Raw genomic sequence first — 25,511 nt, forward strand, 5'->3', positions numbered from 1 at the left:
GGGGGGGGAAATTTAGGAGCCAGTTATTCAAACTGGGGAATGAGGGATCTGGGTTTTTTTTTTTTTTTTAAGATTTTATTTATTTATTTGACAGACAGAGATCACAAATAGGCAGAGAGGGAGGCAGAGAGAGAGAGAGAGAGAGAGGAGGAAGCAGGCTCCCTGCTGAGAGAGAGCCTGATACGGGGCTCAATCCCAGGACCCTGAGACCATGACCTGAGCTGAGGCAGAGGCTTTAACCCACTGAGCCCCCAGGCACACCTGGGGTTTTTATTTGTAGGCTAATATCTTAGTTTTGGGTTGAAGGCTGCTCTTAAGGGGCAGGTAGGTGGCAGAGCAGATTACAATGGTAGGAAAAGCCCTTAGGTAGAGAAATGGAGTTGCTGGTAGTTGGATGCCTGGGAGGTACGCCCTGAAGTGGTAAGGGAAGGAGATGAAGGTAGGCTACCAGCAGAATTCTTTGTCCCAGTCTCCTGATTGAGCTTCATGGCTTCTTTATTTTTTTTCAAGATTATTTATTTGAGAGAGAGAGAGAGAGAGTTTGTGTGCATGAGCCGGAGGGAGGGGCAGAGAGAGAGGGAGAGAGTGAGGACAAGTAGACTCCCCACTGAGTGTGGAGCCTGATGCGGGGCTCGATTGCAGGACCCCAGAATCATGCCCTGAGCCAACATCAAGAGCCCGACACTTAACCGACTGAGCTCCCTGTGTGCCCTGAGCTTCGTGGTTTAATGACAGGAGCACGGTGGTTTCTGGAGTAGACTGACCCATGCCTGACACTTCACAGGTATTCCTTAGTATTTTTCAGTTATATCTCCTTTTAAGAAGGCAGGGGAAAGCGCTCCACTCTTCTCCATAGTTTAGCCTTTAAAAATGATCTCAAACCCTTCTGTATGTAAGCATTTCTAAGCCAATACACCAAGGGCTCTATCCAAGTGGTTTCCCCTCAGAGTGCGGGAGCCCGTTATGTGACAAGCATAGTAATAAATGCTGGGTGTGCAGAGGTGAGAGGCATGATCCTGACTGAGGAGTTCCTGGGCCAGGGGCTGGTTATTGAGTGGCTGACCTAAAGAACCCTTTCCAAGTGATAAAAGACTTCAAGTAAATCACCTAATCACAAAAAGTGTGCTTGTGGGTGCTTTGGGATTCGGGTCAAACGTTCCTCTCTTTCAGATGCTGGCTCCATCTTGTTGGCTGAGTGACATTGGATGAAACATCCTTAGTTTCCTCACTTGTCAGATGGGATTGCTGATACCTACTTGTGGGATTGTTAGAGAATTCAGTGCACTAACCTTGATAAATAGACCAGGTTTGGGTAGAAGAGAGGACAGGACATGGAGAGAAGGTTGATGGCTAGGTCACTTACTATATATCTTATAAGAACTAAGGTAGGAAGAATGGGTTTGGGGGCTGGATCATGGAAGGCATTGAATCTCAAGCTCAAACAGACCTTGGGTCATGGCTGCAAGGGCAGTGAGGTTTCATTGCATCTCAGAAAGGCTGAGGGAAAGGGCCATCATTCAGTCTTCACACTAATAGGATATTCTTGGCTCACTGAGCTATTCATGGGCATGGTAGAGACCAACCATATTCTTATGTGGAAACATAGCAATTTAACACTGTCAAAAAGCAGAAACAGGGGCACCTGGGTGGCTCAGTCGTTAAGCGTCTACCTTTGACTCAGGTCATCCGCAGGGTCCTGGGATCGAGTTCCTCATTGGGTTCCCTGTTCCGCAGGGAGCCTGCTTCTCCCTCTCCCACTCCCCCTGCTTGTGTTCCCTCTCTCACTGTGTCTCTGTCAAATAAATAAATAAAATCTTTTTTTTTAAAAAGGCAAAAACAGACCTATAAATACAGAGAACAAACTGATAGTTGCCAGAGGGGAGGGTTGGGTGGATGGGCAAAATGGGTGAAGGGGGTAAGGGGAACTATAGGCTTCTAGTTACTGAAGATGTAAGTCACAGGGGGTGGGGGGAGATAAAAAGGATAGTGCAAGGAATAGAGCCAGTGATACTGTGAGAACACTGTGTGGTGACAGCTGTGTCGGTGGTGAGCACAGCAGAGTGTAGACTGGTTGAATCACCATGTTGTGTGCTGGAAATTCATGTAATGTTGTGTGTTGACCAGACTTCCATTTAAAAATAACACTATGAGGACCACCACCTGGTGCCAACAAGGTCTGGATCTTAAACTGTACATTACTGGAATACATTAGGTGCTGGCCCATTTTTGGTCTTGAAGGGGGAGGCTAAGGCTTAGCAAGGTGACAGTCTTTTAATTATAAGTCTACTTTGTGAGAAGACCTAGATGTACAGAAGTTCAGAAATTCCCTCTGTTGACAATGCCATCTGACGGATGGGTGTCCTGGAAGGTTTTGAGAGAGCCCTTTTCTGTTTTAAAATTGAGAATGTTTGCAGTTTCCAACTCACGTGTCACACATGTTCCTTTGGTCTTTGTCTTCAGCTGCTCATGTTTCCCACCTGGAAAATGTGTCCGAGGAAGAAATGAACAGACTCCTGGGAATAGTGTTGGATGTGGAATATCTCTTTACCTGTGTCCACAAGGAAGAAGATGCAGATACCAAACAAGTTTATTTCTATCTATTTAAGGTGAGGTTTTTTACCATTTTTAAAAGGTGTTTTTTCTTTCTCTCATTGTTCAGATGTGCTCAGTTTCTGCACACCAGGTCGTGGGTGGGAAGGCCCTCAGCTCATGATACATTTGCCCTCAGGGTTTGTGGAAGCATGCGATTCTTCATGAGGGATTCTCTAAAATGACCCACCACGTGTTGGACACATTACTCTCCTTGAGAGCCTTCATGTTTGTGTGCAGACTTTAATATCTTGATTTGCTTATGTGTGTAGATTTCTTTCCATCCACTCATCCGTTCATCCATCCGAGTATGTGTTGCACACCTGCTCTGTGCTCCGTGCATGGCACCCATGTAGGCATGAGGAATAGATCAGTGGGCAAAGTCCTTGCCCTCAAGGAGTTGACTTTTTAGTAGAAGAGGCAGACAATCAACCAGTAAATAATATATTTGCAGGTGGTGATAAGTGCTGTGAAGAGAAACAAAGTAGGGTAAGTGGAATCAGAATGGCAGGGATGGTGGTGGCGGGGAGGACACGATCATGAGGAATGGTAGTTAAGAAAGGCCTCTCTGAGGAGACCACAGATGAGCAGGAACCTGAGCTGGGGGACAGGAGCTGTTGCTGAAAAGGTCTGGGGGAAGAGCTTTTCAGGCAGCAGAAACAATGCCATCTAGTGATGGTGTGATGTGGGAAGAGCAAGGAGGCCAGTGTGGTGGAGCCCAGTGACCAAGGGGAGGGAAGGAGGAGATATGGTTGGAGGGTGGCCCCAGGGCCTTGACTCCCACGCTTCACAGAGAGGAATCAGGAATTTCCAAATTTGGGCATCTCCCTACTGTCCTGTGTCTTGTTGACCCCAGTCACCGGTCACCAGTTACTGCTCCCACTTCCCCACTCCCCGTAGCTGCTGCTTCCTGCTCTGCCTGAGCTGCCCTTGGGTCACATCCATCCCCTTTCTGCAGACATATGCCTCCCCATCTTCTGACTGCAGTCAGGATGGACAGGGGTAGGAGAGACGTGGGTAGTGGGAGCAGAAAGATGAACCTCAGGGCGCCAAAAATACATTCTTAAAGGGAGCAGACAGAAGAAATAATTAAAAAACAGAAAACTTGCTTTTGAGGGCACTGTTGATTATGTTATACTTAAAAGGTTCTTTAAAAAAACAAAGCAAAACAAAATGCTCCACTCAGAGCTTATAGCCAGGAAAGGTTTGCCTCTTTAGTGAGTACCGTGCTTCATTTTATATGACAAGGATAGAAAAATTTTCCATTGAGTTCCTCTTTTGCTTTAGCTGCTAGGAATCTCAGTGCAATTTTTGTGCTCAATTCCTGTAGCTTTTTTTTTTTTTTACACGATCTGAATTTACTTGATACATAATTTTCCCTCCTCCCCGTTTATTAACTTTTGTATTTTTTTTCATTGTTGTTTTTTTGGGAGGGGTGTTACTTATGGGAGTTTGGGGATAGATAGGAGACAGGTGTGGAAGTGAGAATTGTATTTTTAAACTTTGGGGTCATGTGTGGGGATACTGGTTCTACAAAGATAAATGGGAGGTTGGAGGGAAGAGAAGGGGGGTGGGGGGAGAGAATGCACCGCTGAGTTCCCCACCGCCATTAGCAGGCACTGGTCTACTCCAGGTGACAAGTTGTTGACATGGCTATGAGTCCTGAGTCATCCAGATTGAACCCTGGCAGGTTCATGCTGTTTAGAGCTTCTTTGGAAAAAGATGTTAGTTGAAGAAAAACAAAGTCTGCATGACTGCAGTGATTATTTTTCTTGGAACTGAGTGGCCTGGCAGCCCCACAGCCCTGCTGGAAATGAAGGTGGTGTCAAGGTTTCCATCCTGCCGACCTCCTCAGGATTCTGGTTATAACTAACCAAATAGGCCAGGCAGCACTGCTCTGCTTTGAAGCCCGTTTCTCTCTCTCTCTCTTCTCTCTTCCCACCTCCCTCATTTTTAACAGCACAAATGTATTTACTCATGGGAACAAAATCTAAAATATTCAGCATTCTCCCCCACCATACCCCCCCCCCCGCAGAGTTATTCTTTGGGCCAATAAGTAATAAATCCTCCATTCCTTAGCTTTTGAAAGGCAGTTCCTGTGTCTCCTACATCTCAGTAATTAAATTAGAATTAAATGTATTATTCCTTTAGTAACATTTAAAAAACTTCAGGCTTAGATGTTGAAAATAAACCCAATGAAAAGCTGCTTCCTAAACTCAGTGTTTTCCTCAACCGTGTAACTGTGGCACCAGAGCTCGACTCTCTGGGCTTCAGTCCTGGCTCCATCACATGTGAAAGGTGACTTTGGGCGAGACATTCTCCCGCAGTTTCCTTATCGGTAAAATACAGTGATAGCGCCTACATCTGAAGGTTGTTAGGGGTATTAAATGAGATACAACATAAAGAGTGTCTGGGGAACCTAAGGGTGCAAATGCTTGCCACTGGTATTAAATTTCTTTTCTGTGGCCACTTAGCCCAGCTCCATCCTTTTGTAGATGAAACTGACATTCAGCATCTCCCCAACCCATTAGTTTATCTCCAAATTGAAACCCCCAGTGGACCAAGTTTTCAAATGGTCTTATTTTAACTGGGCAAAGAAAGTAGGCAGGTAGAATGATCTGTATTGAATTTGATGATCTATCCATATCCTTAGAAACATATTAGTGACTTTTCATTACTGCATGTTTATTTTTTATGAAAATGGGCACAATACATTGAAAGGATCAACAGATGCCCCACACTAATTATGTATATGGCGCCTCAGAAGGAATTGAGGCCCTTATAAGACATGGTTCAGGGGAACACATGGGGACCTCGAAACTTTGTCCATTTCTGTTAACTCGTGGGAGCATGATTGCCACATCTTGTTTCTGTTGAAAAGGCAGTAAGTGGAGAAAGGAGAGAAAGATAACTTAAACGCATGGTCATGCCATACCTGGCCCACATGTAAAGGTCACAGGATTTTCAAGCAAAGGTTGAAGGTAAAGGATTTCAATATGAAGTTTATTTTCAAAGTAGGTCTTGATTAGTGACTCTTTTTTTTTCTCTCAGATATATATTCTTTGAGAGCTTTAAATTCCAGTGGCAAGGATTAAGAGCGGTGTTTTGTTTTGTGGGCATTGAGATGCCAGAACATTTGGCTTGTATTCTGTGCATGGAGAGGAAATGAAAAGAGACTCCAGCAGTGAAAGTTGCCAGTTGAGAGCCCTGCAGAATTCCTTCCCGAAGGGCCTGGGCCCTAGTTTATGCATAGGATGCACAGCTGGTACAAACAGCCCTCTGCCCTGGCCTCACTTGCACAGAATGGCTCCTTGCCTTTCGGGGGTTTAAATATGAACCTTCTTCAGGGAGCCTGGGTCGCCCAGTTGATTGTGTCTGACTCTTGGTTTCCGCTCTGGTCATGATCTCAGGGTCTTGAGATCAAGCCCTGCATGGGTGTGGAGCCTGCTGAAGGGTTTCCCTTTCTCTGTCCCTCCTCCCATGTGCTCTTTCTTTAAATAAATAAAAAAATCTAAAAAACCAACCAACCAACCCTCCAGAGCATGAGCACAGCCTGCAGGCGGCCTAGCTGGGCATGGGCAGAGTGTGTGTAGGTGTTGCATACCAGGCCTCTGGGTCAGTGGGAATCTGGAAATGGTGGGGAGAAGGGAAAGTGACTAGGATAGAGAGCATGGTGCTACTGGCAGAGCTCTAGGCTGTGCAGAACATGGAAGGGGTTCAGTTTCTCATAACTCTGGTCGGGGCTATGAAGGCAAATTTGGGTTACCTGGTAGTCACCCACTTTTATTGACTTAAGGATTTATTTACATGTAGATAAGATAATTAGAATATGGTGACTTCCCTTCAGAGGCTGTGGTGTGTGTGTGTGTGTGTGTGTGTGAGAGAGAGAGAGAGAGAGAGAGAGACAGACATTGATTTTTTTTTTTTCTTAATGATTTTTTTTGCAGCTCTTGAGAAAGTCTATTTTACAAAGAGGAAAACCTGTGGTTGAAGGCTCTTTGGAGAAGAAACCCCCATTCGAAAAGCCTAGTATTGAACAGGTAAAATTTTAGTGGGGGGACGCCCTTATTTTTATTGCTCTAAGGCTGAACAAACCTAATCTTCCATCTCTCCATGTGTCTTTCTTCCGTCTTCTATACCCAGCTTATAGATGCTCACTGAGTGTGTAGAAATTGTCTTGGACCCTTTGCATCAGAAGTGAATACTTAATTTAATAAATGATCTAGCTGTTGTCTTTTACGGTTGCTGTATATTCAGAATTCACTGCGTTTGGGGAAGAAAAGAATTAAGCAGAACATGTAGGTCGTAGGAACACACGGAATGTGCTTTTTCTTGGTGTTGATGTTTTAAAATTAAGTCTTTGTCCTTTTGTTTGGCACTGTCTGAAAAAGCCTATTGAGGTGAGGGAATTCAGGAGCATTGTCAAAAACATTGTAAGTCAAGCAAAAAAAACACAAAAAAGAAATGAGGTTTTGCATCTAGAAATTGACTTCCTGTTACATTATGATTCCTGGAAAGAAACCGGTTTACTTGGGGAATCTGTTGACATATATAGACTTTTTCTGTGAAGTGTTGTTTCTTTCCTCAGAGTCACTTTTTGGCCCGCCATTCTTTGGCTAAAGAAATCTCAGATACTCTTGACTGAATTTCTTGATGAGAATGATTACAGAAGATAGGACATCAAGGTCTCTACAAATACAAATAAATGTATTTTTATCAGTCAGTTTTCAGTAGAAGAAATTTTACTTTTGTCTCCAAACTCTATTCAGTAAGAATTTATTTGAAATTAGATTAGTTGGGAGTGTTCTACAGAAACATTGAATTAATCCGCAGATTCTTTTAAAAGCTCATGATTTTGAATAAGATTTTTTTTTTCTTGGTAAGCTTGCTGAAACCAAAAGAGTGATAGTAAGCAGTTTAAATTGTCATACTTTAGTTCAGTGGAAGACATGCTAGCAGCTTTCTGATTAAAATTTTGGTAATGTAAAAGTGTAATGTGTATCCAAGAACTTCATATACATGATGGACATATAGGACATATACATGATGTCCTGTATGGATAGTGCAGCAAGAATTATTCTGCAAAATAATCCTGTTTTATTGTTTAATAGGTTTTGACCTTTTCAGTCTGTGATTCTGATTTTCTCTTTAATGCTTGAGGATTGCAGCGGGCATAGAATAGCAACCCACAGCTTCTCTGTCTTGTCACTTTTCATCCACTGTGATCTGTGGCACGATTCCCTCTGGGCATTCCTGTTTTCTAATAGGGAAAAGGAAGAGATTTTTGTGAATAGAGAAATGTCTGTTCTCTAGCTAATCGCCACCAATGGCACTGACTGTGTGGGTGTTCAGAATTAGTACGATTGCACAGCTGTGTGAATAAATTGCCTTCTCTCCTTTTCAGGGTGTGAATAACTTTGTACAGTACAAATTTAGTCACCTGCCATCCAAAGAAAGGCAAACAATTGTTGAGTTGGCAAAAATGTTCCTAAACCGCATCAACTATTGGCACCTGGAGGCACCATCTCAACGAAGACTGCGATCTCCCAATGATGATATTTCTGGATACAAAGAGAACTACACAAGGTGATTTGATGACATGTTCTTTTCTTTTGGCCTCTTAGAACCCATTGCAGACGTAAAATTACTACTTGTCCCTACAAGCAGAAGGTTGCCCAGTTATTGTGGTAACTCCATCAATTCAGAGAGAATGTTTGTATAATTTAACTTCTTATTAATACCATGATATTTTGGGGCGTGAGGGATCCAAACCAGCTAGCCCTATACTATCCAGTTTGATAGTTGATAGCTACATATGGCTATGGAGCACTTGAAATGTGGCTCGTGTGAATTGAGATTTCGAAGCATATACAAACAAACAAAAAAAAGAATAAAATATTTCATTAGTAGTTTTTTTATATTGACTCCATGTTGAAGTGATAATATTTTGGATATATTCAGTTAAGTTATGTTAAATTAATTTCATCTGTTTCTTTTTACCTTGTCAGTGTGACTATTGGAATATTTAAAATTACTTTTGTTGCTTACATCGTATATCTGTTGAACATCACTGATCTAGGTAACCATACTGTGACTCTTTAATGATTACACAGAAACTTTCATTCATTTAAAAAATAAAAAAAACAATGACCACAGATATAATAGCATTAAAAAATGTTTATAAAGAAGGAAAGGTCACGCTAGTCCCAGCACCATGATGGAACCGTTATCATTAAACATGTTGTCTTCCAGTCTTTGCCCTCTATTTTATATTATTTAGAATGAAAAAAAATCTATAGAATTTGCATCCTGTTTGTCCCTGTACTTAACAGCATATCAAACATTTTACTGGTTACATTATGGTCAGTTGAGTTGATGTACTATAATTTGCCCAACTCTTTCCCTGTTGGTGGACATCAGGCTGTGCAAATATTCTTCGATTGCATGTTTTTTTCCCTTAACATAAGAATTTGTTTTTACTGTTTTTGAATTACAGAATAATAGAACTAACTTTAAAAATCTTAAACATGGGCCACACAAAGTAAGATGACCTACATTTATTTTCATTTAAGTAGGAGAATGACTTGATTCCCATTTTATAACTTTCCTCCTTTTGTGTTTTATTTATTTAAGTAATCTCTACACCCACTGTGTAGAGCTTGAACTCATGACCTAGAGATCAAGAGTTGCATGCTCTTTCGACTGAACCAGCCAGGTGCCCCCACCCCCTTTTATATTTTATAGGCACATCAAGCTTGCTTCAGGAAGTATTTCTGACTTAAAGTAGGCAATTTTTTTTATAACCTGAGGAACACTTGTACCCAGGTTATTATTTTTTTTTTTTTTAAGATTTATTTATTTACTTGAGAAAGAGAGAGTGTGTGTGTGAGCAGGAGGAGGAACAGAGGGAGAAACTCTTCAGGAGGACTCCCTGCTATGCGTGGAGCCTGAGGGGGAGACTCTATCTCAGGAGACCTTGAGGTCATGGCCTGAGCTGAAACCAAGAGTTGGACATTTAACTGACTGAACCACCCAGGCACCCCTCCAGGTTATTTTCTCTAACAGCAGATGACATGTAGGAGTGAGTATAGTTTAAGATGAGTTTTCCAGTGGCTCAGTGGGTTGGGCTTCTGCCTTCGGCTCAGATCATGATCTCATGGTCCTGGGATCGAGTCCCACATCAGGCTCTCTGCTCAGCAGGGACTCTGCTTCCCCCCCCCCCCCGCCTGCCTCTCTGCCTATTTGTGATCAATCTCTCTCTCTCTCTGTCAGATAAATAAATAAAATCTTAAAAAAACTATTTTAAAAAGATGAGTTTTCCTCTCTGACCATTGACCCAATATTCATGAGTAATATCCCCTTTCCTCTCCTCCCTTTACAATATATGTAATTTGAATTATAAAGTATTTCCATACTAATGGACTTTTATAGGAATTACAGATTTCTTTATCAGTTTTTTAGAATTACATACTTCTATACTTTCATTTTAGAATTTTTTATGAAATAATACAGTTCCTATATTATTTTAAATGTCATTTATAATAAGGGTTAAGATAATCTATCAAAAATATAGGGACGCCTGGCTGGCTCAGTCAGTCGAACATGCAAGTCTTGATCTTGGGTTCATGAGTTCGAGATCCACGTTGGGTGTAGGGATTACTTAAAAAATCTCTGTGTGTTTGTCTTTTAAACCCACCTGTGAATAGTTGGCTAAGGTGAATATTTGCTAAAGCCAGACCTCTGGAAGTATTTACCACTCTTAACAGAGGAAAAATTGCTTCATCAAGAAGGAGAATTAAATGTAAAGCAGCATGGGAGGTATTACTGTATTTTAGAAAACAGTAAAAATATGTACCGTGTAGCATTTGGGAGTTACCAAGAAATGGGTGGCACTTGCAAATACTTAAGGAGTAGTAAAATTAGAAATGGAACGTTGAAATGAACAGTGGGTTTGAATCATAGCTCGTTCCCTCCCTCAGTCTGTATGATTTAGACCAGTCACTTCACCTCCTTGACCTTCAGTGTCTTCGTCTGTCCGAGTCTCAGGAGTACCCTGAGTGTTCTGTGTAGCGTCTGGCACACAGGGCGCGTGGTAGGAAGATGCTAGTCATTGCTTTCCTCCCACACGTGTTCTCTAAAACTCAGTTGCTGTCAGCGTGGGACTCTTAAGCTAGAGTGTGTACAACTGAAGGAGAGTATCATTATTTGACTATTAACTTTAGAAACTAAAATAACAGGGAATAGAAAGACAACAGCAGATTCCTTACCAGCCCAGCCTCTTGGACCACGGGCTGAGGGCGGAAGGAAGACCGGAGTCCAACCACGGTGAAGAGAACCCTGCTGAGAGATTGGAATGAGTACACCCCGATGAGTTCCGAAATCTGCTGATTTCTAGGTGGAATGGAGACGAGAGCCTCTGTTAATAATAAATAAGGAAATGAAGGTAGACGATGCTCACCTCCCCCGCTTGCCCGCGATCACGCCACATAGATGAAGAAAGGGAAGTACAGAGAAGCAACCTGTGAAAATTATGAGAAGCAGTAATTGTTTCAGAGTAAAACCTCACTGTCATGAGCACTTAGGATTTTAATAAACCACACACCACTATAGCATGGTGTCTCACCGATACTCATCTTCTCAAAAATGGGTAATATTACAGGCTGCAGGCACCACCAGGTTTTATCTTGATGTGTAAGTGAACCTCAGGACCTGTAATGCTGGTTCAGTATATAATTTACAGCAGTTGTAGCGGTTAGAACAAAGGGGCTGAACGCTTTTGGAGCTTGTACGTCAGCAAGGAAATGGGGGGAAATTGGATTCTCTGTGGAAGAGACCAGACTCAGAGAATGATTATTGCAGAGCTACCCTGTGAAGGTTTCCAGTAAAAAATTAAGTGCAGATTGAACAGTAGAACTGCTTAAATGACTTACTCCTCTCTGTTCTGAGTGAAGGAAAAATACGAATATTTTGCATATTGAAAATATCTGATATTGTCATGCCAACGTATAGGTAGTGTTAATAATTAATGGAAGTATATATCCCCGGAAATCACTATGGATTTAGAAAAAGATCTGGACAAATGTTTTGAAGTTTCCTGAATTTCGTGATGGTGCATTAATATAATTCCATGAAGAAATAACCAGAAAATAAAGTGTCTAAAGATGGCGACTTTTTTTTTTTTTTTTTTTTTTTTTAAGATTTTGCTTATTCATTTGACACAGAGACAGCAAAAGAGGGAATATAAGAAAAGGGGAGTGGGAGAGGGAGAAGCAGGCTCCTCACTGAGCAGGGAGCCGGTTGCAGGGCTTGATCCAGGACCCTGGGATCATGACCTGAGCCTTAAGGCAGATGATTAACGACTGAGCCACCCAGGTGTCCCTGAAGATTGTGACTTTTTCAAATACATCTGACCAGCAGAATCTGCTACTAGAAGTGGTGAATAATTAGTTTTAGATTTTGAATTGTGCAGATCTTCTGAAAGGTGTGACGGTCACCCCTATACTGGGGAGCTGTTTTGTAAGAATACAGTGCAAGTTAGATATAACTAAGTTGATTTTGGTGAAACAGTTGTATGTAACCATTGTTGCGTGACTAAGCATTCATCATTAGGCATGTAAGTCTAGGACAGTACACAGCAGGAACATGGAAAGAACAGTGGGCTAGGGGGTAAGAGACCCCCAAGCCTTGAGTTGGGGTGAACAGGTCACTTAATTCCTACAAACCTTGGGATTTTCATTCCAGCAAGTAGGATGACATGGTCTGTGCTCAAGTTCTCCAGTTCTGTTCACATTTAAAAAATTTTTTTTTAATTTTTTTTTTAAGATTTTTATTTATTTGACAGGCAGAGATTACAAGTAGGCAGGGAGGCAGGCAGAGAGAGAGGGGGAGGCAGGCTCCCTGCTGAGCAGAGAGCCTGATGAGGGGATTGATCCCAGGTCCCTGAAATCATGACCTGAGTTGAAGGCAGAGGCTTTAACCCACTGAGCCACCTGGGCGCCCCCTGTTCACATTTTTAAAGAAAACAAGGTGGTTGCAAATCATCATGATGCTATCAAAACTCTTAGTTATTTGCTGCAAACACATGCCATTTTTATTAGTCATACATAAATGAATGAACTATCCTTTCACTGGTTTTTAGAAGACCTGAAACCAGTCATTTAGGTAAAATCTTTTCCTACGGTCAAGTGTTTGGAGAAGTGTGTGTGCAAAGACGAGGCATACGAATTCCCATTTCTTCTTTCCATCCCACCCTGCTTGATGACCATGTCATTTATTTAAAGTAGCACCCAGACACCACCCATTGACTCAGTCTCTGTCTTACCATCCCATGCACCTTAACAGATTGATCAAATGAAATTAATCTTGGAAGTCAAAGCAAAGCTAAAAAGTATCAACTATGGTCTGTAAAATGGTTTTCAGAGGAAATGAATGGAAGTCTATTACTTGAAACATTTTACTAGACAGTAACAATCTGTGTTGCCTTCCCTTACCCTGGGAAGATTGCATGGCCTGTTAAGCATTTCTTTTTAGCACTTCATGATTTTATGGTAATATTTATAACCTACCACTGCTATAGCAGAAATAACATCAGTTTTAAATAGACTCTTGGACATCTGTGACCCCTCCACAGATGGAAATGCTCTTTAGACTCAAAATCAGCACCTGCCATAGACCCATAGTGTGAGCCACAAATGTAATTTATAATTTTCTAGTGGTTACATTTTGAAAAGTAAATAGGCACAGGACATTAATTTCAATAATGTGTTATTTTACCCAAGATATAAATACTATTTCACTGTGTGATCAATGTGAAAAATTATTAATGATGCATTTTTACCTTCTTTTGTGTGGTCTTTAAAATCCAATGTGTATTTTATCCTTATGGCACATCTCAGTTCATTCCCTCAGTTTTAAATGGTCAAAGCTAAGTGGAGTCCTACCAGAGCAGTAAAGTTATGTTTCATGGAGAAATATTTCACACTGTTTCCATTTAAAAGCAAATTTTAAATTGATTAAATGCCATTAAAAATTGAGCTCCTCAGTTGCCCTAGCCACATTTCAGGTACTCAGTAGTTACATGTGGCTGGTGGCCTTTTTATCTGCACAGATCACAGAACACTCCCAGCAGCAAAGACGGCTGTTTCGGACAGTACTGGTCTAAATCCTGAGAATCTTTAATCTTCCAGTACAGAAAATTGGACATATTTTTAACATTGTAGTCTTGCGATGGCCCAAGTCTCATGAAACTGAGTTTCTGATTATTAAAATTTGTAACTTTAACTCTTAAGGTTTGTCATTTCATAATTAGTCACTCGGGAGCTGGCCTCCCTTCAGCCCCAGATATCTTATAACCTCATTAAATGGCCACAGACTGACATCCAGCTGAGGCTGGCCTTGAAGGTGATACAGTTCTGTACAAAGCACAAAGTAAATGCTCTTGGTAGCTGTCCGCTACCAGGATCACTGTTCCTGATTTTGACAAGATACAGTGACACTTAAGATGTCCATTTGGGGGGCACCTGGGTGGCTCAGTGGGTTAAAGCCTCTGCCTTCGGCTCAGGTCATGATCCCAGGGTCCTGGGATCGAGCCCCCGCATCGGGCTCTCTGCTCGGTGGGGAGCCTGCTTCCTCCTCTCTCTCTCTGCCTGCCTCTCTGCCTACTTGTGATCTGTCTGTCAAATAAAGAAATAAAAATCTTTAAAAAAAAAAAAAGATGTCCATTTGGTAATCATAAAATTACATTTGGGTATATAAATTATTAAGACAGAAAAGCTGGGAGAAGTATAGAAATAGTAGCAGGATTTTAAGGTTAATTTTGAATTTAGGCAGGTGAACTTGAACTAATGAAAATTGTCTTTTCGGGAGAGGAACTACCACCACTGCCATCACACACACAGGGAAACTATGAAGTGATACAGAGTAAGATAAAGAAAGCAATAAGCACGAGTTAGTGACTGTTATTCCGCTCTTTATTAAGGGTCTGAAAGTTCGTCAGGAGCTTCCCATTTGCAGTTTGGGCCCCTCTGAGCCCTCTGTCCCACTGTAAAGATCAGGGAGGCATACAGCAGAGGTGTTCATTTTTAGAAAGCAGTCCTGTCCTGGAAAAGGATGTTTGGCTCTGCTACCAAGGAATAAGGATCTTCTGAGGTTCTGAGTCCTGGTCTGGTGCCACCCTTTGACCCCCACTCTACAGTGATAGGAATGGGTCCTGGGTATTTGAGACCTTGCATCCTGGCCGACCATAAAGAGAGAGGGCCGATTTTGAATAAACTTTCATTTTCCAGCTCCTCTTGGCTGAGGGAGCTTTCTACATTGTGTGCCCTACATAGCCAGCGTACCCCAGGACTGTGGTCAGATCTTAAGAAAGCCTCTGGTTTCCCTCTGGGCCTGGGCACTTGTCCAGCTTTCTGTAATGCTGAAGTGCATTTTTAGGTTGGAGACTGAGTCATTGAAAATGTACCGAAGCGACAGATGGTGAAGCTTATTACTTCCTGCGTTTTGACTGAGTTTTGAATAGTCTTGAAGATCTTTATCTTCCCACCAAAGCTTCAGGGGTATGTGAGTGCTGTGTAGGCATTTTAAATTTTACTCAGAGAACGAGTTGGTGGAATTCTGAGTCTTTCACAAACGGGACTTCCTCAGCTTCCCCTTTAATTTCTTTTATTTAAACTACGATTTAGTACCAGAAACTTGAATTACAGTGTGTATTCTCCATACAGTTATCTCCTGGCATGGGTGTACCAACCCAAGAAAGTAGGTATTATTGCTGTCCCCCTTTTACAGATAAGGATGTAGAGACTTAAGAACATAATTACAGTTTCCAGGTCATGGCAAAGCAGGGGTTTGACCCCAGGACTGTCTGACCACAGGACTGACTGCGTGATGCTGCAGTATGGGATGGTTTTCCTAGAACTGGACCCTAGTGCTTGTAAACAGGCGAGCTCCTCTAATTCCCAAGTTTTCTTAGCTGGCAGGGATATTACTGCTTATCACTGAGATCTAGTTTCTTCTGCTGTGGTTACTGGTGGGAGAGTCACCGTCATTGGACATGTCAGAGGACCTGGGCATTTAAGGGATATTGATGGTGCTTGTCTCCTCTTATCACAGGTGGCTGTGTTACTGCAACGTGCCCCAGTTCTGCGACAGTCTACCTCGGTATGAAACCACCCAGGTGTTTGGGAGAACACTGCTGCGCTCAGTCTTCACAGTCATGAGACGACAACTCCTGGAACAAGCAAGACAGGAGAAAGACAAATTGCCACTTGAAAAACGAACTCTAATCCTCACCCATTTTCCAAAGTAAGAGAGCACCCTTGCTGGTCTTTGATCCTGGAGCTTGTGATTGATAAACACACACCGAAGCCTGTATCAGTAAGGAGATCAGGAATGCCAGCAAAGGCATCCCAGGGAAGAGGAAGAAGGGACCCTCTCCTTCTCAGCTCCCCTTGTGGGTCTTTTTCGGTATTGCACAGTGAGCATATCCATTGTTGGCGTGAATTTGTGTTGCTTGCAGACATGGTTCCCTTGGCCCCAGCTCATCCCACCTGGATCCTGGTCTCTGGGTCTCGCAGTGCGATAGTGCTTTGTTTGGTGTATTTAGCTGCCGGGAAGCTAGAGGAGGATGGGGGGAGTGGTCAGAGCAGTTTCCATCTACTTGGCAGGACAACTCAAGTGGATCTTTTTTCCCATCCCACATCTCCAGCGCTTTCGAAGCCTGGTGAATCACTCCTGCCTCAGCTACAGTTAGCCTGTCCCCTCGCTCTTTGTGAACTAGACTCCAAGAGCAGGGCTGGACCGGAATAGAGAGGCTCCCTTTGGAATGATCTTCATGTCTCTCTGCTCAGTTTTTTGTAGAATGTACGGAACTCTTGTGCACCTTGCTTCTTGTACCTGCAAGAGCTCATAACAGAGAAATAATCACTTAAATATTTTTCAGATGAAGGAAATGTATTTAAATGAATCAGAAGTTTCAGTGCTGGACTCTTGGCCTGGGAAATGCATTTTCAGTGCTAAGAACCAAAAATTTAAACTAAAAGTCTGACTGCTCGTGAGGGGCTGAGGGTACAGTTGCCGACTTGTCTGTGGGCAGCATTCTGCCTAGACCAGCGCTTCTAGTAAAGGAGGCAGAAGCTATCATTGGATAGGGCTTTCTGGGTTCGATAGAGACTTTGTTTTCCACACCATTGAGAACTGCTGGTGTAGAGAAGAGCATTTATTTATTTATTTACTTATTTAAAAAAAAAAATTTTTTTTAATTTGATTGACAGAGAGGGAGATCACAAGTAGGCAGAGAGGCAGGCAGAGAGAGAGAGGAGGAAGCAGGATCCTTGCCGAGCAGAGAGCCCGATGTGGGGCTTGATCCCAGGACCCTGGGATCATGACTTAGGCCGAAGGCAGAGGCTTTAACCCACTGAGCCACCCAGGTGCCCCAATTTATTTATTTATTTATTTTTAAAGATTTTATTTATTTATTTGACAGAGAGATCAGAGGCAGGCAGAGTGAGAGGGGAACAGGCTCCCTGCTGAGCCTAGAGAGCCCAATGTGGGGCTCGATCCCAGGACCCTGAGATCATGACCTGAGCCGAAGGCAGAGGCTTTAACCCACCCAGGCGCCCCGAGAAGAGCATTTATTTTTATTTATTTATTTTTTAAAATTTTATTTATTTATTTGACACAGAGAGAGAGAGATCACAAGTAGGCAGAGAGGTAGACAGAGAGAGAGGGGGGAAGCAGGCTCCCTGTTGAGCAGACAGCATGATGTGGTAATTGATCCCAGGACCCTGAGATCATGAGCTGAGCTGAAGGCAGAGGCTTAACCCACTGAGCCACCCAGGCACCCCAGAGAAGAACATTTAAAAGAGGATGTATTACATTCTTTAACCAAGTACTGATGATGCCCTGTTTTAGTAGGGAAGCTAGATTTTTATGATTAAGTTACTGTTAATTGGATTACCCAGTTTATTTCTCAGGAAAGATAGCTTTAATTTTTAAGAATAAGTTAGGTCCAAAACAACCACAAAAATATTTTTTTGCTAGAAATTAACTGTAAATTCCTTTGCAGTTTAACACAAATCCTAAACTGTGGGTAGAAGATGTCGTGGGTAGTTCTAGTGAGCTTTAGCTGAACGCCCAATATTTGCAGATAAATCCTAGCATCCTGAGTTTCAGTGTTTTCTTCAGGCAGCTGGTTCCTGAGACTGAGGCATGACAGGAACATTTTGGTATTCTCCAGGGAAGAAGGTTCAGAAGTACTGGAGCTGCCATTTGGGTGTTGCCCCTAAGTGGGTTAGGATCTCTTACGCATGCTCTTGTATCTAGTAGCTGCCTTTTCACTGGTCTGAGCTGCTTTCCTTCAAGATTGAGAGCAGTTTTCTTTTCTTTTCTTTTTTTTTTTTTTTAAAGATTTTATTTATTTATTTGAGAGAGAGAGAGAGAGCGAGCGAGCGAGAGCATGATAGGAGAGGGGATCAGAGGGAGAAGCAACATCCCACTGAGCAGGGAGTCTGATGCTGGACTCAATCCCAGGACTCCAGGATCATGACCTGAGCTGAAGGCAGACACTTAACCAACTGAGCCACCCAGGCACCCGAGAGCAATTTTCTTATTTCTCTATTACATCTGCCACATAAGCAGCATTTTATATTTTTATAGTTGTCATTCTGTGTCTCTAAGCCAAGGCACAAAGAGGACCCTCCCCCCTGCTCCATCTTTTATGGTACTTAAAGAGAAATTTTAATTACCTTACAAAGTAACAGGATTCCCCCCCCCCAAAGCAATTCATTTTGCTTCTTGCAGATATTTGTTAATTATAGTGTGTTATGTTCCTTCATCCCATAGTTCTGGCATGCTTATGCTATTGAGTTAAAAAGTCAGTGCTGGTTTTTTTCTCTTCTCTGTTACTAATGGTAGGGTAAAGCTACCACCCACTTCTCCTTTTAAATCCCTCGTCATTGAATATGACAACATGGAGGCTGATGGGGATTTATACCTCTAGCCTTGGCAGCAGAATCACGCACATGGAAGCTTAAGGTGCTGGTGGAGTCTTGGGTGCCGGCTCAGGGTAGGAGCTGTGCCTGGCCGCACGCCACTCCCCGAGGTCGCTGTGATTCTCACATGCATTTGCAGGGCTCACATCCTCATCTTCCTCCTCTTCATATGGGCCCTTTCTTCCGTCCGCTTGGCTTTAACTTGTGCCTTTCCTCGGGCACTTGGGTGGCTCATTCAGTTAAGCATTTGCCTCTTGATTTTGGCTCAGGTCAGGATCTCAGGGTAGTGGGATCTAGTCCTGTATCTCTCAGCGGGGAGTCTGCTTTCCTCTTTCTCCCTCTGCCCCTCTCCCACCTTGCACTTGCTCCTGTGTCTCTTTCTCAACTATATAAATCTTTTAAAAAATCAGTATGTAAATAAACAAAAACAAAACTTGTGCCTTTCTTCCCATCTACCAACTTACAAGATTGTTATTAGAAAGGTTCAGCATCTATATTTTACCCTAAAAGTGATAAATAAACGTGCATGCTGATGAAAATTTGGTTAAGAGAAAACAAAGAAGCAAAAGATGCCTCCCAAAGCCCTACCACTCTGAACTACTTTTAGTGTTTTTAGAGATTTTTGTTTTACACCATGGATTGTTCTTTTATTCTACGTACAGTTTTGAATTGTATCTATACACAAAGTAAGCCCTCTCTCATGTCATTGCATGAAACTATTCTTTATTATAATAACTATATTTACGTATATATGGATAAAACACACACACACACACACAGATATATAGAATATTTTTCCTAAATTAGTAATGGCATTCTTCCTTGGTGAGTCTCTGCAAGGCTTTGTGAAAGAGTGTTCTGATCATACAATTACTGCTAGAGAAGGAGCCTAGAAAAGGAAAAGAAATTTACTTCTGTGATGAGGGCCGTTGCGGAAATCTTGAGGGCTGTGTAAAATAGGAAGGGAAGAAAAGGCCTCAAGCACTTTCTTTCTCCTCAGCAAGATCACAATGTGATCTCAGTAAGGCTCTTACCTCCTACTGCTGTCAGTCTTTCTGTGATTGGTAAGAAACATACCAAAATGTTTTAACATGTAGCATAATGGTGGCTTGGTTGGAAGTAGAAGTGACTCATGCAGTTTCTGTAAACCGTGAATTAAACTATCGTGTACGGGTAGGTACTCATTCAAATGGTACCTTGTTCTTGAATCTGAGATTTAATCTGAGCAGCAAGTAAGAAGACCCCTCGGGCCTTTCCCCGTCTATTTTCACTTCAACAAACAAACATCTCCCACCCCTGAAATCATTTAAAATCGTGCAGGCATTGATAGGTGAGAAGAATTGTGGTACTTTTAGTGATAGAGATAATGATGATGATGATACTGATCCTTGATCACTTGTCCAAAACCTTGATACTAGTGTTTCAGAATTCAAGATTTAAAAATATTTTGTAGAGGTAACATGACACGTATATTATATATCACAGTTCTAGGGATAGGGACTGTCCCTCTAAATCATATCTACTCATAATCGTAGAAACTATAAATAGTTTTATGTATGTTCAGATCAGATTGTTATGAAATGGGTCATGGAAGATCTTTTTTTAAGAGCTTTTGGGGTTCAGAATTTCAGATACAGGATAGTGGACTCATCATATTCAACCTTTATTACATCATTGCAGCGTGAACTTCATGAGGGCAAGATGTTCACTCAGTCCTCACAGCACCTAACACAGTGCCTGGCACAGGGTAGACGTCCAGCCAGTATCTGTTGAATGGATGAATGGAGCACTTACATGGGGGTCAGGCACCATTTTATGTTGAACATTAGCTTATTTCTTACTGTGAACCTTTGCAGGAATTACTGTTGATATTTCTGTTTTATGGAAGTGGAATCTGAGAAAGAGGAAAGCTAAGAATTTCAAGGATCACAGAAATTGAGTGGTGAGCTCGGCCAGTGGATTCTAGAGCCCAGGCTCTTAGCCATTTTTTTTTTTTTTTAATTCCTCCACTAGAATGTATGTGCCTTAAAAAGAGGCTTGTAGAAAGGTATTCCAGTACCAGATGTGTAGACTTGTGTTGGTATTTTAATCATAATTCTTTAATTTTTGTGTACATAAGTCTAAGGTACTTCATCAAAATTTAATTATCTAGGCCTGTTCTTATGGACTCTTTTTCAGTAAGCCCAGGTAGAGTTTGGTTATCTATATTTCTAACAAGATCTCCAGGTGATTTTTGTGGGTCCCCAAACTTTCAGATCTATTTGGTTTATAACTTGACAAAAAATATAACATAGTAATCAACCACAGTCTGATCCTAGCCCTGTAATTTACTAATTGTGGAACTTTGTGCCAGTGATTTAATATCTGTACTTTAAGTTTTTTTCTTCTGTAAAATGGGTATAATAATGGATTCTGTGTCATAGGTTTGTTAAGATTACCTGAATTAATAATACATCAACCATTTAGAACAGTGTTTGTAAGAGTTATATACGTGTGTGATAATAAAAATAAAATATGTGGCTCTTTGGTTTGATGTGAGGATTTGATAAGAAGTTCATAGAAGAGTATAGGCACATGGCAAGCACTTGATAACTGTTAGCTTTTGGGAAGGACAATGACAGTGGTAATGACAGCTACATAGGTGGTGGAAATTTTTTTTTTTAAAGATTTATTTATTTATTTGACAGAGATCACAAGTAGGCAGAGAGGCAGGCAGAGAGAGAGGAGGAAGCAGGCTCCCCGCCGAGCAGAGAACCGGATGTGGGGCTCCATCCCAGGACCCTGGGGTCATGACCTGAGCCGAAGGCAGAGGCTTTAACCCACTGAGCCACCCAGGTGTCCCAGATGATGGAAATCTTGCTCTGAGGAGAGGAGTACTCAGTGCAGTGCATTCCTACTGATAGAACACTGTGCAGTCTATCATGTCAAACCATGCAGAATCAGAAGAGAATAAATTTGTAGAAATGCATTTTTTAAATTTGAATATCCTGGAGCCACCCACAGATCATCATCCGAGTCATCATTCATGAGCGTCTTTCTGAGTTGAAAGTGAGATGCTGATGTTGGGGTGCTTGCCATAGATGTTTAGGGCTTTTCTCCCTCTGGTAGTGCATTAGTTTTTTATTTTACTGTTGCTTTTACTCTTGGTGCCTAGGTTCCTGTCCATGTTAGAAGAAGAAGTTTATAGTCAAAACTCTCCTATCTGGGATCAGGATTTTCTCTCAGCCTCTTCCAGAACCAGCCAGCTAGGAATCCAAACAGGTAAATTTCTTTTTGCATAAATTCGAGAACAATCGGGAAGTGTTAGTCACAGCTCACTCTGCATTTATTTGCGTTTTTCGTCAAAACATTGAAGAACAGAGCCAGCAAAAAAGTAACACTGTGGCAAATCTTGCATCTGCATCTCTGTTAATGAGCGCAGGTGCAAATCAGTTAAAACCAACTCCTCCTTGTACTAGTGGGTTTGCTTAGCTTGCGCATTATAATTTTATAAGAGGTGTAAAATATCACACAGCTCCACTGTATAGTCAAATGCTGGCTCTTTTTAAAGACACATAAGGTCTCTGTCCATGGCCAGATATGCCTGGGAATCCAGTCTTGGTCTGCTTTGTGAATCCGTGGTGTCTGGTGGGTGGTGCATCAAGTTACTCTCATGGATCAAGGTAGGGAGGTGAGTGGAGAGGAGCAGTCTTGAGTCTCAGGTCATGAGATGCTTCCCAGTGGGGCCAGAGCACCCTTGGCATTGCATTGAGTGGCATTGGCTGGTATTTTTTGACAAAAGAAGAGACATGAGACTTCTGGAGTCACACCAATCCCAGAGAGAGGATCTGAATTGTGGCCTTTGACACTAGGAAGACTCTGGAGAAGTTTAGCAAGAGAGGCCAAAGCAGTCATTTGTATGTGGCCACAGGGAAGGAGACTGCAGAATTTCGATGTCAGTTTTTAGTGTATCTAGCTCAGTGTGTAGTATTTTTGCCTCCAGCAAAAAAAAAAAAAAAAATTTACAAAGTCACCTTCCTGAGTACATGGTTCTGTGAATTCTGACAAACACACACTGTATAACCACCAGTTATACAGTATAACCACCAGTGCCATCAAAATACAAAACAGTGGCCTCACCCCAGAAAACTCCTTTGTAACCCTCCGTCATCCGTTCATTGCCCTGCCTCCAGCCTTGGCAACCACTGGTCTTGCTCTTGATCCTGGAGTCTGCCTTTTCTAGAATGTCGTATGAATGGAATCGTATGGTACACCATTTTCTGAGTCTGACTTCTTCTTTCACTCCACGTAATACATTTGAGAAGGTGATTAAAAAAATATTTTTTTTCATCTAGAGCCCAAGTTTGGATGCAGATATAATTAAATCCCTACCAAGCAGAGTACTTAGGGAATGAGGTAGTTTGGCTCGGATCAGATCCTTTTTGTTTGAATTCTCGTTTTTAGAGGCTTGCGTTTTTAGCAGGGTCAGGACGTGTTCTCTGTGTGGCTGGGGATATCCCCTGCATTGCGCTCTTTGTCCCTGCGCTGTTCACTTTATCTTGATCTCATCTGGTTTTCAAATGACATCTCTCCCACAAACCCTTTCCTTACTCTTCCCGTGCCTTCCATACTCTTCCAAACTTTCACAGAACCTTGAATATATCTTATCTTTGGTTCTCTTAACTTGGCTGCCCCGTGGCGTCACTCGTGATGATTTAAAATAATACTGATTGCTGAGGCTTTTCCCGAGAGAGTGATATAATTGGTTTTGCCTAGACATTGAGCCTTTTAAAAGCTCCCCAGGTGATTCTGATATGCAGCAGTATTTGAGAACTGCTCTGTCATACAGCACTTAACTCCTGCTATCCTAACCCTGTTTTTCTATAAGCCTTGTCTCCTCTGAGTTTGACTCTTGGGTGGTGAGAGACCATTTTCCACAATAATAATAACAACATACTTCCGTTAAGTGCTTCCCTATGAAGTTTGCTTCATATGAAAGCCTTAGCACAAACCCTGAGAGGTGGGTATTATTATCCCCTTTATGTAGATGAGAAATAGAAGCTGTGAGAAGAGCACCAGGTGGGCCCACAGGCAGAGCTGTGGGATTCCTTAATTGCTTCCTTTCGTGAAGAGCTGGACTCTAGCCACCAGCCCGCGGTACTGCTCTGGCATGTGCTGCAGACGTGCAGGCAAATGCTTGTGGGAGGAACCTGTGAAGAACACAGTGTCTTCCTTCGGGCAGGGGACAGCAAAGCTGACAACTGAAGTTGACAGCAGGGTCGGCTTTGTTCTTTTCTGGAGGCTCTTACCAAGAGGATTCCTCTCCCTGTCTGAAAACTCCCCTTGACCCTTGCCTGCTCAAAGTGCTTCCCAGTCTGTTTGGCTTCCAGCACATTCTGTGCTGTAGCACAGGATGGAGAAGGTGGACGTTGTCTCTTGACTCTCGGGATTCCACATTTATTCTGTGACGAAGGTTGTAACCCAGTTGAGCTGTATTGTCCTCTTTAATTCTACCCAAAGCTGTCAGAAGCAGGCTGCCTTTTCCTGTTCTTCTGTAATTGCAGTGTGTTCTCTGGGGGGAAGGAAGAGTGTAATCATCTACTTAATTGGCATGTCTGCACGTCTCTGCAGCTGTGATAAATGACATTTGTAATGATGGCTCTGAAGTTTTGCAAGATACTCAGATACTCAGATGACTTCAGAGTCACCGGAGTTCCTCTTTGTGTGGAATCCCTCCAGCGCACTTTGAGATTCAGAAGGCCTGTATCCTGGAAGTGAAGCCACATAGCCTGGCACTTAAGTGTATTCTGAGCGCTATGGAATGCTGTCTCTGTTGCTCCATTCATGGCCTCCATCACTTTATTGGCTGTTCAGAACATTCTCTGGGGGCTGAATGGTGGCTGCATTGAAACTTAGTTGAACACTCTCTGTGGGCACCCAGCTGCCCTGCCTTACTCTGTCCTGTATGAGACCAGTGCCACTGAGAAGGTCTATGTCCTTCATCTGCTCTCACCCCATTAGCTACAGATCAGCAGCACACTCGCAAAGCAACGTCCTATTTCCTACAATGGCTTTATAAAACAAAACAAAATGGAGAAGTTTTTTATTTGTAAACACTCCCAACTTACAGAAAAGTTGCAAGAGTAGGACAAAGAAATCTTGTATATTGCATCTCCTTTCCCCAGATTCACTACTTATTAACATTTGGCCATATTTGCTTTATCTTCTCCTCTTTTTTTTTTTTTCCTAAACTGTTGGAAAGTTGCAAACATCATGCCCCTTTACTGAGCTCAGTGGGTATCTCCCAAGAACAAGGACATTCTCTTACTTCACAACAGCACAGTTATCAAAGTAAGGAATTTAAGCTTGATGCAATATTATTATCTAATCTGTAGACTGCTTTCCATTGTGCCTCTTATCTCAGTCATGTGGTTTATAGCAATTTTTGTGCCGCTTCATGAGGCACCTGATGTTGGCCTTTTTCCTTGTTGTGGGGATAAGCTTGATCACTTGGTGACGGTGGTCTTTTCATGGTTTCTCTGCTGTAGTGTTAACCATTTTTCCTTTGGCAATAAAGTGTTTTTTGTGGAGAGATACTTTGAAATTATCCTGTCTTCATGAAAATTATACTCCCAAGGTTTAGCCTGCACGGATGATTCTAACCTGAATCAATAATATTATATGCTGGCGCCAAATGGTTTTTGTTTTGTTTTGTTTTTCCCTCCTTAACATCCATCATTCCTTCCTTTTTATTTATTGATGTTCTCCTTTGAGGAAGACTTTTACCTTCTTGCCCACTTGTTTATTTATTTATTTATTTATTCTTTTATTTTTTTTTTCAATATGGACTCAGATCTCCTTGCTCTATCCAATGGGCTATAATCTGTTACTTGCTGTATTATATCCTCACATTGGCCCCAAGGCTATTTTATTTTATTTTATTTTAATCAATGAATT

At 42.1% G+C, this 25,511-nt stretch overlaps 1 protein-coding gene across 8 annotated transcripts in view; it reads left to right on the top strand.

Moving 5' to 3' along the window:
- The window catches only part of KAT2B (lysine acetyltransferase 2B), a 101,915-nt gene that overhangs the window by 46,230 nt on the left and 30,174 nt on the right, over positions 1-25,511 (top strand). For all 8 annotated transcript variants that reach the window (XR_004383082.1, XM_032860945.1, XM_032860941.1 and 5 more), the window contains exons 3-7: positions 2,461-2,606; positions 6,537-6,629; positions 7,994-8,175; positions 15,697-15,888; positions 21,730-21,836. Coding sequence is in view for 7 of the 8 variants with exons in the window: in XM_032860945.1 (XP_032716836.1) it covers positions 2,461-2,606; positions 6,537-6,629; positions 7,994-8,175; positions 15,697-15,888; positions 21,730-21,836 (720 nt within the window). In the remaining variant the exon portion in view is untranslated. The remainder of the gene's footprint in view (positions 1-2,460; positions 2,607-6,536; positions 6,630-7,993; positions 8,176-15,696; positions 15,889-21,729; positions 21,837-25,511) is intronic.

The sequence above is a fragment of the Lontra canadensis genome, unplaced genomic scaffold, assembly GCF_010015895.1.
Source record: "Lontra canadensis isolate GAN:19392208 unplaced genomic scaffold, GSC_riverotter_1.0 scaffold20, whole genome shotgun sequence".
NCBI classification, from domain to species: Eukaryota; Metazoa; Chordata; class Mammalia; order Carnivora; family Mustelidae; genus Lontra; species Lontra canadensis.